Genomic DNA, 16546 nt, shown 5'->3' with positions numbered 1-16546 from the left:
GGTATATCCCACCCCCAGGCCCAAGGCTGAGCACGGTTTTGCCTGCTCTGAGTGGGCAGTGCTTGCCTGCAGGGGAGCCCCCCGCAGCCGGGCCCCCCTTGCCCGGTGCCCCGCGGCTCCCGGCTGCCGCCTGACTCATGCCCGGGCAGGGAGTGGCGGCACCGGCATCGCCCCCACCCACGCGAGCACTGTTGTGCAACCGGGTGCCTCCTGGAGCTGGGAGCAGGTGCAGGAGTGGAGGGGTGGCTCCTGTGGGGTCCCAGAGACAGTGTCCGTGCTCACTCCCCCCTCCAAGTGGGTATCGAAGCCCCTTAGCTGGGTTTCCTGCAGCAGCAGGAAGGGATCTTGGGATCAGGTAGAGGAGGATCTTGGTGCCCAAACCCACCAGGTACTGCTCTCTAGGATACTCGACTCCAGAGCTGGTAGCTTCAGAGGAGAGACCCCGCCATACACAGTGAGGAAGGGCTACCTCGGCATGACCGTGGATCCCTCCCTGTGGTAGATGGTACCTGGCCACAGCCTGTGTACCCAGAGCTCCCTCAGCTCTGGTCCTCTGGCCGCCCTGACCATGGACGGGGAACTGGTGCTGCTGTGAGCACGGTCACGCATCACTGCTTGGGACTCTGTGCTTCTGTGTTCCCATGTGAGGTGCAGCCACCATGGCAGGGCTGTCAGTGAAGTGAGGAAGGCACAACACCATCACTGACTTACTTCCCCCTCCTTAAGTGGTCCTGGAGCTGGGTGAGACCCTGTGAAGAAGCAAACTCATTTTCTGCAGTGACTTCCCTGGGTCCGTTCATGCAGCTGGGTCCATCCAGCCTCTGTCCCTGGTGGAAGGTGACCTGCAACCCAGGGCAATGCCTGGCACCATCGCCCGTGTGGGAACAACCCCCCCACTCCATCCGGGTTTGTGTGGGCGTTTGCCGCGATGGGCAGATAACGCCTGGGACCGGCAGTGCCGAAGGGGGGGACAGGGCAGGGCCAGTACGTGGGACCCCAAGGCATCAGTGGTAGCCTGCTCCTTCCTTCTTCCTCCTTGGTGACGGGCCAACCCCTGCCAGGGGTTATCGGCCGTGCAGCCGAGTGTGGAGGAACCTGACAGCAAACAGGAGGGTGCATGGGGGTGCAGAGCCCAGCACTGACCCACCCCTCCCAGAGATATTTGGGACCCCTGTCCCCACCTGTCATCCCAGTGCCTTTAGGCCAAGTAACTTTGAAAGCCCCCGGGTGCTCCCCAGGAGCTGGGGACCACAGCCTTGGGCGGTCAGCAACGGGGTCAGCCCGGGAAGGACCCTAAAGCTTCCCATGGCAAAATGGGTGTGTCCCCCAGCAACAGTGGGTCCCCTGAACTGGGACGCTGCCACCTCAGCGCAGGCTGCGAGGACAGAGACGTCAGTGCCCCAGGCAGGGCACGTGGTGTCCCCGTCCCCCCCACCTGGGGGAGTGCTCACCGCCGGAGCCACCCGTTGCGCGCTCCCCTGAGGCAGTGAGAGCTGCAGCCCTGTCGCCTTCCTCCCTGACGCCCAAGAAGCACTATGGGGTGCCGGGGTCCGTGGCCGCTTTGGAGCTGGGTGCTGTGGGGGTTCTGGGTGCTGCCAGGTAAGTGCCAGGGTCCCTCGCACTGCTCCGGGCTGACCAGGTGGCTGATACCATGTGGGTGACGGGCTTTAAACAACCCTCCGGCTGCTACAACGCTGCAAGGTCGAGCCCGAGGGCCCGGCCGGGGTTTGGCCCGTCTCTGTCCGCGGGTGCCAAAACTTTGTCGTGGTCCCCAGTTGCAGCAGGGGAAGGTGGCAGGAATTGTGGATCAAATAGGGAGACTCACCCTGGGAGAAGGTGCCTGTCTTGTTCTTGGTCCTGCGGCAGAACGGAGGAGGGACAGGGGTGATGGGGACTCCGGGCTGTTCTTTTCCTCATCCTGCCCTCACCCACCTTCTGCACAAGCCGGGAAGATGAAGGGGCAGCCCCTTGTCCCCACGCTGGACCCATCAGAGTCGGGCAGCATCTCCCATGTGGCCGACAGCACGAGCGCCGAGCTGCCTTCAGACATGGGCATGTGCCAGGCGCTCCCCACAGCCGCAGCCGCACGGGCAGAGCTGCCCTCTCCCGCCGGCCCGACCACCGCCTCCGTGGCAGCCAGAGCTCAGGTAAGGCCGGCAGGCAGCTGGCCGCGGGCAGGTTCCTGCCTGCTGGGGCCGCGGTGGGGTTGATCCAGCTGGAGCTGCCTTGTCTCGCTCCACAGGCATCCTGGTGCCACAGGCAACAGCGAGAGGGCTGCTCCCAGCTGAAAGCCGTGGTGAGCAGGAGGGGCCACCCAGTCCGGCAGCTCTCCCTGGGGGTCCAGCTATGCAAGGCAGCCCCCAGGCAGGGTCAGGGGCTGGGGTCTCCCCTCCAGATGCTGCCGGCCACCCAACCAGCGTCCCTCCAGCTCCCACCACCGCTTGGCACGTGCAGCTTCTGTCCTCCAAGCCAACGGGGTATGCGGTGAGTCTTGCCATGGGTGCTGTCACTGCAGAGGAGATGCCAGTGACAGCATGGACCACAGAGCCACTGCTCCCCCAGGATGAGCACAGCGCAGGGTCGTCACCCCCCAGGACAAGCAGGAGCTCTGCTGGGCCACGAGCCACTGCCATGCTCCTGTCCCAGCAGGTCGTACTGGGGCTGAGTGAGGCCACCTCACCTTTGGCCACAGCTGCCAGCATCTCTCAGGACAGGGGCAACCCCATGAACATGGCAGCAGCCTCAACCAGCCCCCCCAACACAGCCACGGAGCAAGCCAGCCTGGCAGCCCCACCATCTGCAGACCTCCCGAGTGCATCCTTGGCAAAGGTCGCATTTTCTTCTGCCACCATTGGCACCGGCAAGGCTACAGAACCAGGGACACGAACCTTATCCAACACTGACCACAGTGCCTCACAGGACCCTCCTGGGCCTCCCACTCAGCTGCCTCCAGCCCTTTTGCCCCAGCTTCCTGATGATGCTGCGCTGGGCACAGGGGAGACACCTCCCCCCAGCCACAGCGCAGCCCCCACCACTGCTGGACATGGGCTGCCTGGAGCCAATGCTGTCACCCAACCCCAGGCAACAACAGGAGCTCCGGGCACACTGGCTACAGTGATGGATGTCGTGGCTGGAGACCACATCCCACCTCTGGGAAGCACCAGTGCTGAGCTGGTGTCCATCAGGAATGAGGCCAAAACCAAAGCCACAGCAGGCACTGCCATCTCGGAGACCAAGGACGTGCCAGGGGGGCTCAGCATGAGTCTGTCCCCACATGCAGCTCTCAATGATCCTGAGGGTTCCTCTTCAAGGCCCTTTCTGCGCTCCATGGGCTCTCTGCTCCCTCAGTCCCTCTCAACAGGCCTTGGGACCACCACAGCAGAGGCAGCTGCAGGCAGATCTCCTCCAGCCACTCGCAGCATGGCCATGCCCTTGTCCCTCATGGGCACCAGTGGAACAAAGCCAGACAGGGCCCCTCGAGCTGCTGCTGCTGCACCATCACCTTCCATTGCTGCATATGGCATTGGGACTGTGACAACTACCCATCCATCCTCCTTTGTTAGCAACACTCCAATTACTGAAGCAGGGATGGGATCAGCATCACTGGCCAGTGGCAGTGCCACTGCAATGCCAGGGGACACTGAAGCCACCCTGCCTGTACCTGATACATACCCCAGCCACAGCCAGCCAGGTCCCACAGCAGGCTCAACAACCCCAGGAAATGGTGTCACACCCAGATCTGCACAAACCCCAGTGCTCTGGGCTGGGCTCCAAATTGTGGAAGCTGCAGGGACAGAGATGCTGTCACCCAATGCTGCACCAGGCACTGGCACAGCTGTATCAGATACCCCTGGGGGGCCCAGAGCAGTCACTGTCCCCATGGCACCACAAGCAGACATGCCCCCTCTCCTGGAAGGCAGAGCCAGTGTAGGGATGGCTCTAGAGGTGTCCCCATCCAGCATACCCCAAGAGATGGCAGCAATCACGTCCCCGCTGTCCCCAGCTGCCCCCCTGCAAGCAATGGGGGCTTCAGGTGACCTCCAGCCTGATGGCAGCACCACAGGGCGAGGGATGGGGATGGGGTTCCTGGAAGTGAGCACAGAGGAGAACCCCGGTGCCAGTGCAGCGGGGCCAGCTCCCAGCCACGTGATTGTCACTGCACGACCATCATCAGAGCCACCTGCCACTGAGGACAAGCCCACAGCTAGGATCACCTCGCCAGCTGTTGGCCACACAAATGCATGGGAGACTACAGCTTCATCCTGGCCAGGTGCCGCAGGTACCACTGCCCATGTGGACAGCACCCGCTCTGAGAGCGGCACCAAGGGTGCAGCACCCTCAGCCAGCACCAGCAGCACCCGTGTCCCTGACTCCAATGCCACTGGCACAAGCCTGGCCACCATGCTGGCCACCACACCATCCACCACCACATTCCTCAGCACTACCCTTCCAATCACCTCAACAGGTGGGGAGACCTTTGTGACCAGGGTCACCACAGCCACGCCATCTGCCACAGCACAGGCCACCAGCACCAGCAGTGCCCTATCCCTTGCTGTAACACACAGTGAGACAAATGGAGGTGGGCAGCCTGTCCCATCCCCAGCAGCACGTAACCCCTTGGTGGAGACAACTCTTGGATCCTGGGACATCCTTGGTTCCAGCACTGCTGTTGCAATGTCCAACTCTCTCCTCCCCAGCCTGCACAGCCCAACAGAGGAGGCAACAACAGCCCCCTTATCCCTGCTTGGTGTTGGTGCAACTGGGGTGGCAGCAGCTGGACAGACTCCCACCGAGTCAGCAAAAGGCACCACTTCTCCTACACCCATCAGCTACCACGACATGGGATTAGCAGCAAGCACGTCACCTCCTGCCTTCCAGACATCTCCAGGGGCACCTGCTTGGGGGGAGAAAACAGCCACCACTGCAGGCAGCACCACAGACACTGCTGCAGGAAACACCACAGCCACCACTGCAGGAAACACCACGGCCACCGCTGCAGGGAACGCCACAGCCACCACTGCAGGGAACGCCACAGCCATCGCTGCAGGAAACACCACAGGCACCACTGCAGGGAATACCACAGCCACCACTGCAGGAAACACCACAGCCACCGCTGCAGGGAACACCACAGCCACCACTGCAGGAAACACCACAGCCACCACTGCAGGGAACGCCACAGCCATCGCTGCAGGAAACACCACAGCCACCGCTGCAGGGAACACCACAGCCACCACTGCAGGGAATACCACAGCCACCGCTGCAGGGAACACCACAGCCATCGCTGCAGGAAACACCACAGCCACCACTGCAGGGAACGCCACAGCCACCACTGCAGGGAACACCACAGCCACCACTGCAGGCAGCATGATAGCCACTGCTGCAGGGAACTCCACAGCCACCACTGCAAGAAACACCACAGCCACCGCTGCAGGAAACACCACAGCCACCGCTGCAGGGAATGCCACAGCCACCACTGCAGGGAACGCCACAGCCACCGCTGCAGGGAACGCCACAGCCATCGCTGCAGGGAACTCCACAGACACTGCTGCAGGCAGCACCACAGCCATTGCTGCAGGGAACACCACAGCCACCGCTGCAGGGAACACCACAGCCATCGCTGCAGGGAACTCCACAGACACTGCTGCAGGCAGCACCACAGCCACCACTGCAGGGAACACCACAGCCACCGCTGCAGGGAACACCACAGCCATTGCTGCAGGGAACGCCACAGCCCCCGCTGCAGGCAGCACCACAGCCACCGCTGCAGGGAACGCCACAGCCACCGCTGCAGGCAGCACCACAGCCATCACTGCAGGGAACACCACAGCTATTGCATCCACAGCCCCAGTGAGCCCAGCCAAGGAGGTGGGAAGTCTCCCAGCCCCAGGAACCACGGCACCAGTGAGACAAACAGCCACCACCAGCCCTGCCACCACCCTGGCTCATCCCTTTGGGACACAGAGAGGACCATCCACAGCACCAAGCACATCTGCCCGCACCACCACTGGGCACAGAAATCCTGCCCCTGAGCCCCAACCCCCCCATGAGCTTATCAGTAAGTAGATTTTCTTTTTCCCAAAGCCAAGAGTAGGAAAGGGGTTTTCAGCCAGTCAAGCCCTGGGATGGATGAGGCCTGGTCCAGGGTATCTCATATGCGTAGCACATTGGGCTGCCAGATTCATGGGAAAAGGCAAAATTGGACATTTGAGAGCATCCCAAAAGTGGGTTAAAAATTGGGTTACAATCCATCAGAGCACAGGCACAGCATCCTGGCAGCAAGCAGGTAGGTTTGTCCTGACTGCAGGATGGATAAAAAGACATTAATGATTTTACACCTTTTCCGTTGATCTCCTGCCCATGCCAGAGCCAGCGGCCTCACTCTACCCCTTTGGCATGGAAGGAGGGGACCAAGAGTATGTCTGGAGGATGGTGGACTTCAACTCACCCCTGTTCAAGCCAGAGATTGGATTTCCCTTTGGGAAGTCGCTGCGAGATACTCTCTACGTGAGTGCCCCCCTTGGTGAGCACATAATGGATGTGCCACCTTTTTGGTAAAAAAACCCCCAATGAAATGGAGCAGAAACCAAATTTCATCTGAATATCTTTTTTTTTACATTCAAAATGGTTGGTTTCTGCTCACCCATGGAGGCTAAAACGTATCCCAGTCAGCAAATAACAAGTTCTTTTGCTTAGTTTACAGATAACGGACAGATCATTTTTCCACCCACGGACAACTACGTCCCATCCAACCCCAACCCCCCTCCCCGGGGCTTCACTGGCCAGGAAAGCTTGCCAATGGTGGCTGTCTTTTGGGATGATGCAGACTTTTCCAAGGGTGTTGGCACCACCTGGTACCAGGTGAGGGCCACCAGAGGTGTTCTGGGAGAATCCAGTTCCTGGCTCACTCATTTAACTCTCTCTCTTGCCATCTGGCAGGAGTACTCTACACTCAGCTCTACACAAGACCCCGTTGTGCAGGATGTGGAAGCAAAGATTGAGAAATACCTGAAAATCTCCTATGTAGCAAAATGGACCTTGAAGGTGACGTGGGAAAAGGCTCCAGCATACCCATCCCGGAGGGATGACACTCAGGTGAGCAGCGGGGGACCCAGGTGACAGAGAGGACTGTTGGTGGCTGTTTCAAGTCTCACCGCCTCATTCTGGGCTGCAGGGAGAGCAGGGGAGGTTTTGGGGGTGCTAAGGGGGTGCCTTGGGTTTCTCCAGACGAGCACCTACCAGGCAGTTCTCACCACCGACGGGAACCGCTCCTTCGCCCTGCTGCTCTACCAGGATGGTGGGATGCGCTGGGACTACACCAAGCTGGCTGCAGCCAATGTGCTGATCGGCTTCTCCAGGTGCTGCACACGTGTCACTGGGTTTTGGGACAGCAGGGATTTTTTCCAGCACTGTGTTGGGACTGTCCGAGGCATTACCCCCAGGAGAGCCCAGCTGCCAGTCATAGAGCAACCCCACCCCATTTAAACACTTTCTCTTGCAAACTGCAGCAGTTCCCACCCCAGCTGCTCTATGGGGAGAGGAGGAGGGCTGTGTTGGAAGGATGACCCCAAACCTCATCTCTCCACACAGCGGCAACGGCTATGCCCAAAACAATGAGCTGACCCGGAAGCCACCAGCTGCCAAGTACCGACCAGACCAGCACAGCAGCACCGACTCCGGTACGGCACTGGGGGGTCCTCGGGCGGGTGGGGAAGCGGGAGCTGTGTGCTCTGTGCTGGGAGCGTGACCCCAGCACCCATCCCTGGGAGGTGACGGGCCAGCAAAGCCACTGGACAAGAGCTGGCCACCAAGAGCAGGCTGTGGGTGTCCCCTGTCCTGCTGTGGCTTGCCACAGCCCCGCTGGCTCTAGAGGGAGCCTGGAGACCTCGTGTGAGGTCAGTGGCCAGGGACAGCTGTCCCACGGGATCCCTCAGCACAAGGTGAGACCCCAGCTGAGCGGTGCCGATCTCTGGTTGCTGCCCCAGATGTGCGCGGGCTGTGGATTTACAGACTGGACAGTCGCTCCCGGGTGAATTACAGGCTGCAGTGCCTGGCGTGGCTGGACACAGAGCCAGCGCCGGCCACCTGGAACAGACAGCTGCCACCGTGCCCCTGCTCCCGGCCCCAGGCAGAGCTGGATCCCCGCTACCACTGGAGCAGAGGTACCAAGGACAGCCCCCCAGGACCAGCTGCAGAGTGGGAGGATGGTCCCTTCCTGCTCTGAGGACAGCTGTGATGCCCCCCACTATTTCAGGCCCAGCAGACACCTCCGTGAGGATGCTGCGCACTGCATCCCCCAGCCCAGCTGGAGCTGGGGTGCGATGTCTGTACCAAGGTGGGAGCTTGCTTGAAGGCTGGCAGGAGAGATCATGGAGCCTTCCCTTCCACACTGCCACTGGTAAGTGGGAGCTGGCATTCCCTCACCCTGAAATATCCCAAGCATCAAGTACAGGCAGAGCAAGGGCTCTGACACACCCCAGCACCTTCCTCCACAGACAAGGAGCTGGAAGCATTTGACTGGTGCTGCCGGCGTGTGGGGAAGCCCCTGTTCTGTGCCAGGTTTGCTGAGAAGAGACCGAGGGTTGGCTGTGAGGGATACGTGCCACCCACACCCGGTGAGTCCCCAGGCTCTGCCTCTGCTGTGCCAGGGCACTGAGCTGTGCATGGACCCCATGCATTACTCACACTTTGCAGTATGCCAGTGCGGGCTGCTGAGCCACCACAGCTCTGGGGCTGCTCTTCTCCCTGAAATGACACCAACATTTGCTCTTCTTCCTCCCCCCAAAACGGCTCCATCCCCTTTGGACCCCAGCTGGTGCCTTCGGGGACCCTCACATCACCACCCTGGATGGACTCACCTACACCTTCAATGGGCTCGGGGACTTTGTCCTGCTACTGGCCAGTGATGCCCAGACCAGCTTCATTTTGCAAGGGCGCACAGCACAGACTGGCATGGCCCAGGCCACCAACTTTGTGGCCTTTGCTGCCCAGTACATCTCCAACACCACCACAACAGTGAGTAGGAGTGCCCTGGGTATGAGTCTGAGCCTCTAATGGGAGGTACCCCTCTGGCAAGCTGGGCATCACCTCTGCATCACCTACAAGTGGGTGGGACCTGAGGGGCATGCCCTCTCCTTTTCCTGCCACCTCCCGCTACTCCAACAAAGTACTAATAGTGGTTGGATGGACTAATATTCACCAGGCACAGGTCTAACAACTCCTTCTAATGGGCCAGCAAGGGCTGGAGACTCTGAACGAACATGGTCTGCTTCACCTTGTTCATTGCACACTCTTTGTCCTGACACTTTAGTACAAGCGACTGCTCTTCCTGACTTTGCAGAATTGCTCCCCACACCCGTTTAGTTTCATTAAGCAGAATGTCCTGGTGTCACCAGGAACAGCCATTGAATAGCATGAGGAGGGGGCTCAGAGCTGGCAGCCCACCAGCACAGCTCTCCATGCTGTCGAGGTCAGCTGAGCAGTGGTGGTGGCGTGGGTGTGCCCCTTGCCAGTGGTGATGGGCACCTGGCTGTCCTCTTCTGTGCAAACATCAAAGCTGCTGTGTCATGTGTCTGCTGGGGTGAAGAACACACCAACGCAGGCCCCAGGGCTGAGCCTCTCTTCATGGGCTGGAGGAGGATGGGATTTAATTGTTCCCAGCATGGGGGGACAGCAGGAAGGGAAAGCAGAGGGCCTGACTGGGACATCCACCATGATTTTCAGGTTGAGTGGACCTTGGGGAGCCAGGATGACATCCAAGTCCTCCTGAACAACGAAACTGTCCAGTTTTCCTATTCCCAAGGTGAGCAAGATCTGCTGTTAAATGCTAAATGTATGTGGGGAGGACCAGAGATGTCCCCATCCCCTGGGACCAGCCCTGCCCCATGCGAGGGCAGACATCCTGAGATCCATCAAATGTCTCTCACCTGCACCTGTCCCTGATTTGGGTGGGGTGGATGGGGAGCACTTCCCTCCATGAATCCATGGTCATCGTTTCAGATCCCAGCCTTGTCTGGACTCTCCCTCTGTGCTCTCCTTCTCTTGCAGACCTGGGTGATGAGGTCTACTACAGCCCTGGTGTCCTGCTAATCAACGCCTCCTCTGTCACGGCTGTCTTCAATGGGGCCATCTCTGTCTCCATCTCGGCTGCCTCTGGGATCCTCAGCGTGGTCTGCAGCCTGCCCGACTGGTACCGAAACAGCACCAGGGGCCTCCTGGGTGAGGGCTTCTGGCACCGCCGCAGAGCCGGGGTGTAAATTCTCTTCCCACTCTAAAGTAGGCTAGAAAACTGGGGAATTGTGCTTGTGAGGGCAGGGACACCTGGGTGTAAACTAAACACTGGCCAGCACCAGAGAGGTCAACCCTGGCAGGGGGGATTCCAGTCCTCTGGTGCTGCTCCACCAGGTGTGTGGGACCATGACCCCACAGATGACTTCCAGATGCCAAATGGTACCAGCATCCCAGTGAACAGCAGTGAGGAGAAGATCTACAGCTATGGGATGACCTGTAAGTCCGGGCTTAGGATCTCCCTTGATGATCCCCTCCTTCTTGCACCTTCTGGCCATGCTTTGGCTTGAGATACCTAAACACTTGCCTGAGCAAAAGCAGTGCCAAGGGAAGGTGTTTGGTGTCCCCACTGCTCTGTGAAAAGGAACCCTAAAATACAACAAACCTTAAAATGGCCTGTATACATGGTGTGCTCTCTTGCAGGGGCTGTTGGGGAGCACAGCCTGTTCGCTCAGCCTCTGGACTCAGCAGCACTGAACTTCACACCCTTCTTCTTGTCTCGGCTGCGGCAGGAGAATGAAAGCCAGTACCAGCTGGCAGCCTCGCAGTGTCACGGCAGCAAGGAGTGCATCTACGATTCGCTGAGCACAGGGAACTTGACCCTGGGCCTGGCCACCCAGAGCCTTGCAGCCGACTTCCAGCAGAGGAAGACAGCACTCAGTAAGTGGAACACATCCTCACCTCCGAGAGGGCATGGCTTGGATGTAACTGGGCAGTGCCCTGCTCCTTTCCTGGGCTCTCTTGCTTCATATGAGACAGGAGAGAAGTCACCAAGATCTTGGATTTGCACTGCCCAGCTGGCTTGTCTCCGGTCCTGGGAAATGCTACCAGGAGGACAGTTGCCACCAAGATTTTGGAACTGCATTTCCTGGAACTGCATTTCTGGCTTGTCTCCAAACCTGGGAGATGCCACCATGCTGTGCAACATAAGGGCCTTGTTGGTGGGAAGCCATGACAAGTTCTGCCTGGGGTCCCGTCCTCACTGGGGGGGACTCAGAGCCAAGGGGTGATACGGCCACTTGTGTGCTGGGCTGCTCTTTCCTCAGATGCCTTCCCTCCCGTCATCACCGGTGACCCATCAATCACAGCCTTCAGGACAGAGAGGGTCAGAAGGCAGTACCAGGCCTTGGGGGCAGGTGCACGCTTCATTCCCCATCTCTCACCAGAGCTCAACATATCGGGTAAGGAAGGAGAGATGGAGCAGCTGGGATGGGAAGGAATGGGAAGGAATTCTTCTGCCACCTCTAACTGGCATCTCTCCTCCTGGCAGAGAATGGCACCCTGATATGGGAACCCCACGGGATAGCCCCATTCACCATCAACCTGGAGGCTGTTGGGTCCAACAACATCTCTGCACTCCTCCAGCTCCGCTTCACCCTTTGCAGATGCAGCAGGAGCCAGGAGTGTGACTACAGCAACACTGTCACTGTCAGGGAGTCTTCCCTGCAGGTAGTGTGCCTGTCCCCATGCCAGCTGTGCTGGCTGTCTTCTCTGTCCACTCACCCTCCTCACATTCCCTAAGCCAGTGTCACCATCCCCTTCCCAGCTGGCAGCCTGCAGATGTGAGAGTGGCTACTCGGGTCCCTCCTGCCAGGACCCTCCAGACCCCTGCGCCCAGGGATGCTTCCCCGGTGTGGGATGTGACCCTTTCAGTGGCTGTGGCCCCTGCCCAGCTGGCCTGACAGGGGATGGACAGCACTGCTCAGGTGACAAGGGCTCACACCACAGCCACTGGGACCCCAGCCGAGGCGTTTGTCCCGGTGCCATAGTGCATTGCCTCGGCAGATATCGATGAGTGTGCGCAGGGGACGGAGTGCCCAGGGAACAGCACCTGCACCAACACCGTGGGCAGCTACATCTGCTCCTGCCTGGCCAGTGAGCAGGGTGAGTATGGGGTCCCTGGCAGGCATGGTCCTTGTCCTCATCACCACCAGGCTCTGTGGAGAGAGTTCCTGACGGACCCAGGCTGGCCAGAGAGGAGAGGGAGAGCTGGCTGAGCTCTGTGCCCAAACCCTTACTGTCATTAACAGAAGGGACCAGAGTCCAGCTACCACTCGTGTTCCCAGGCCACAGATCTCACTAATCCACTGGGAAGGGAGATTTTTCCCATGCAATTTTTCTCCTTGAGAAAAATTCTCATCCCAGCAAAGTTCAAATGCACATGCGGAAGTTGGGAGCTAAATCAAGCTCTGTTTTAAGATTGCTGTGGTGGGGTTGGGTTGATGGCTTTTGCACTTGTTCTAATGCATCAGTCTGGGATTTTAGAAGAGCAAATGGCTCCAGCTGGGAGGAGGGAGAGTGGGGCTTTTCCTTGAATTTGTACTAAAACTCCTAACACAAAGAAAGAAAAACAAAACAAAACTTGGAAAAAAGGCCTTACGGATCAGCTGTGGATGGCTCAGTGAGCTGGGGCTCTGCCCTGCAGCCAGGTTCATACCTTACCATGCTCTCCGTCCCACAGGTGAGAGGCCAGGCTGTGGCTCAGCCTGTGGCTACCACTCCTGCCCTGAGGGCTACTGCAGCAACGGGGGACACTGCCACCTTCACCCCATCACCTGTGCCCCTACCTGCGCCTGCCCTCCGGCTTTCACCGACCAGCGCTGCCTGGTGGCAGGGGGGGATTTTCGGCCACTGCCCAGCTCAGGTGGGTACCTGTGCCCTGCATGGGGTGAAACCCAACCCCACTCACCCTGGTCCTGGGATGCCAGAGCCACCTCTGTGGCTTTCCCCCAGCAGATCTCCCTCGGAGAAGCATCCAGATGAGGATCAAGACGCTGCAAAACACCACTGCTGAGGAAGTCAACAGCACTGTATGTTACTGGAGGGGATGGGCTCAGAGCAGGGGACACACTGGCATACTGGGAAATGTGGCAGCTTGGGGTGCCCATGCCTCTGTATGCCCTCCCACGGGATCTCTGGGCATAAGGGGAGGAAGCACCAAGTGCACGATTATGACTGCAGCTGTGGCCATGTGCCACGTCCCCAGCAAATGAACCAAAGGCCAGAGCAACCCTTGGGGCTTGGCCACCATGCCCACAACACTCATCAACCTTTCCCCATCCTGGTGTCATTCTGCCCTCCCCTAATGCCTTCTTCCTCCCCCCGCTGCAGGTCTCAGCCATCCTGGACTCCCTGGAGGTAAAGGCTTTCCAGAGCAACACCAACATTACCCAGACGTGAGTTAGATGTGAAGCAGCCCGTGACCACTCCAAGGATCTGGTGGAGCAGGGCTGAGCATGGGCCCGGGGAGTTTGGTGCACAAAGGGCATTTTCCCCCAGCTCAGAATCTGTTTTTCCAGCCCTCATGCTAGTAAACCCTTGGAGACACCAGCCAGTTGGCACCTTCCATTCCTGCCTCATCCCTTCTTTACCATCACGCAAATGGGGATACTGAGGCACGGTGAGGCTCAGTCACTCTGTGAGGCAGCAGCAGCTCTGCCAGCAGCCCTCTCTTTTCTCTGCAGGACAGACAGCGATGGCTTCACCTTTGTGGTGGTGGCCGAGTTTGCCTATGACAGCCGCGGCACCGTCATCCGCTTCCTGAACGAGGAGCTGCCCGCGGCCATCACCAGCGCCTTCAACGCGCGGCGGGGGCGACGGGAGGCAGGCATGGGGCTCCTCTTCCAGCGCCTGCACCAGGACAACATCACTGACCTGGTGAAGCGTGAGTTGCTCCTGGCACTGAGCTGGGGAGTGCAAGAGGATTACCCCACTGTCCCCATTGTCCCCATAACCCTGGCGATTGGTTCACTCTCATGGGGGAGGCACGTGGGCAGCCCCCCAACCCCAGGCATGGATCCAGCTTGGGGAGACTTGGGGAAGCATCAAGAGGTGTCGCTGCAAGGCTGAACCCATGTGCTTTCCCTCACCAGTGACAGTGGACGAGCTGAGGGACTATTTCCCCTGCTCTCTGTATGGCTACAAAGGCTATCGGCTCCACTACATGGGGACCATCGGCTTTGTCTGCATCTCCCTGTGCAAGATGGGCTATTGCCAGCACGGTGGCCAGTGCCAGCACCTGCCCGAGGGGCCCACGTGCAGGTAGCAGCAGCCCTGGGGTGGACGAGGCCACCCTGCACAGCTGCTTCTCCCCATGGCATCACTGCTCCTCCCTCCCCATCCACAGCTGCCTGCCCTTCTCCATCTACTCCCCGGCTGGCACCCAGTGCGAGTGGCTGGCCATCAGCCTGGCTGCCTTTCTCGGCATCCTGCTGGGAGCCCTGGCTCTGCTCTGCCTCCTGTTTGCCATCGCCTGCCTGGCCCTGCACCTCTGCCGCCAGCACCGCCGCCAGCACCAGGGGTGAGCCGTGGGCTGGACCTGCACAGGGGAGGGTGCTGGGCGTGTGGCAGGTTGGGTGTCAGAGAGAAAAACTGATCGAAAATCCACATTTGAAAGATCCACCACTGGTAGAACTCTGGTTTGGGGAGGGGGGCCCTGCCCTGGGGGAAGGGTTGGGTGACCTTTTAACATCTTACAGCCCCTTTCCCAGGCATCTGCTGCTCGGGGGGGATGGGGGAGGGGGGGTGCGATAGCATCAGTGGGTTGAACATTAGCTCATTAGCTTTCCTTTTTTCCCCCATGTTAGGGAATGTTTGCATTTCTTCCTCATCCCACCCAGTATTCGGTTACAGACTGGCTTTCTATTTAATTTTAATTTGAATGCCACCCAAATTATTTCCACTGCAATTCACATGGGTCTGGAAAGAGCTGGCCTGGAGTGAGGAAGAAGTCGTTTCACGATTGGACCTTGCTCTTCTGCAGAGCAGGGAGTTAGCAGAAGAATGGCAAAGTGCAAGGCTGGGGTGGAAACACCAGCATCTCCTTCCCCGCTCCCCAGCCCTTGGTCCTGCAGTGGCAATCCACACTCAGGGGAAGCTTAGACCCCCAAGCCCATGGCTCTGGTCAGAGCTGTGTCCTGCCCATGCTCCCAGCTCCCTGCCAGCCCTGGAGCCAGGGATCTCCGGGAAGATCCTCTGTTCATTTGCACTTGTGGCAAGGAAAGAAATTGTGTGTGCACAACAACTGGGGCTTTTCCTCCTCTTACAGCCCCATCTTACCCCTGCAGTCAGTCACTGCTCCCCTTTGCCATCTGACTCAGACACCAGGATCAGGCAGGCGTTTTCCCAGCCTCTGCTAACCTGTTGTTCCTTTTCTGTCCCCTCTCTCAGGGCCAAGGAGACCTTGTGGAGGACACGACCCTTTTCCTGTGAGTACATGCCTGTAAAACTCCCCCTACCATGGCTCTGCTTCACCCCAGTCCTCAAGCTCTGCTCATCTTCCCTGCTCCAGCTTTAACGATGGCAGGAGAGCAAGCAGAGCCCACCCTCTCCCACTCCCTGGAACGGCATTGGAAACTGCAGCTCCAGGCCATTGACCCCTCAGTCCAGGTCTGCCCTGGGGTTACTGTCTCCATGGGGTGTTGGGGTGGGGAACTTCGGGCTGGGGATGGAATACTGGCCCTGTGCCTCAAAGGTGCTCAGGAGCTGTGCCTCATCCTGTAGCATCACTGATGCTTTGGCCAGCACTGGGATCTGTGCCACTGTCTGAACTCGTCGCTAGGCACAGAGCCAGTGCCACACTGACAGCATGGCCTGTCCCTCCTTTACAGATAAGAATCCAGAGACCCCACGTTATGCCTCCCAGCCAGCCCCCCCAGCAGCCCTAACCTGCCACTGGTCCTGTTCTGGCACCTCCAGGCTCACAGAGAAGCCAGATGCTGCTGCCTGCTCCACTGCTTGCTGTCAAGGTCTGCAGCAGCAGCAACACATGGAAGCAGGGGACAGGCAGCTGCCTTTTGGGCTGTGGGAGGATTCACTCTGGAGGAAGTGCTTTTTTGAATGAAAAATGTGGGTTTATGTGGGGTGACCAAAGCAGAATTTCACTTTCCCCTGACTACCTGCAGAGACAACAGGGACCATCCTTAAATGTTTCTGCACCAGGGTATGCACTAGTGTGATATAACCAGACCCTGCAGAGCCCCTGAGAGCAGGGTCAGGTGGGGCAATGCAGTGATTGTAACCCCTTAGGAACCAAATAGAATAAACCAAAAATGTTGGCTTGCTGTTCAATTATCTGCACCTCATGGGTCCCTGCTCCAACCCTGCTTCACTGTCGTCGAGCCTTCAAGTCCCTGCTTTCTGCTGGTCCCATGCACAGAACCAAAGTGAAAATGGATGTAGATTTTTTGGTTGCTTCATCCCCTCATTTTCGCTACAAAGCTACAAGTCTCTTCACACTGCTTTCATGGATACTGCTTACAGT

The 16546-nt window shown here is 58.9% G+C and overlaps 1 protein-coding gene across 1 annotated transcript; it reads left to right on the top strand.

The window, feature by feature from the left end:
- Positions 1 to 1478: 1478 nt before the first annotated feature.
- On the top strand, positions 1479 to 16362 carry MUC4 (mucin 4, cell surface associated). Its single transcript, XM_039557302.1, has 29 exons — positions 1479 to 1599; positions 1945 to 2147; positions 2243 to 6055; positions 6365 to 6504; positions 6694 to 6858; positions 6937 to 7092; positions 7225 to 7355; positions 7588 to 7676; positions 7983 to 8159; positions 8252 to 8395; positions 8493 to 8612; positions 8810 to 9012; positions 9721 to 9799; positions 10045 to 10215; positions 10402 to 10503; positions 10708 to 10944; positions 11331 to 11465; positions 11555 to 11733; positions 11831 to 11990; positions 12070 to 12168; positions 12746 to 12928; positions 13021 to 13094; positions 13396 to 13460; positions 13749 to 13948; positions 14157 to 14325; positions 14411 to 14584; positions 15454 to 15491; positions 15575 to 15672; positions 15894 to 16362. Exons 3-29 carry the CDS (start codon positions 2347 to 2349, stop codon positions 15948 to 15950), a joined length of 7254 nt encoding a protein of 2417 aa, XP_039413236.1. The 5' UTR covers positions 1479 to 1599; positions 1945 to 2147; positions 2243 to 2346; the 3' UTR covers positions 15951 to 16362.
- Positions 16363 to 16546: the final 184 nt, after the last annotated feature.

The sequence above is a fragment of the Corvus cornix genome, chromosome 9 (assembly GCF_000738735.6).
Source record: "Corvus cornix cornix isolate S_Up_H32 chromosome 9, ASM73873v5, whole genome shotgun sequence".
Taxonomy (NCBI): Eukaryota; Metazoa; Chordata; class Aves; order Passeriformes; family Corvidae; genus Corvus; species Corvus cornix.
Note: the sequence above shows the minus strand (reverse complement) of the source record. Positions and strands in the feature narration are given on the sequence as shown.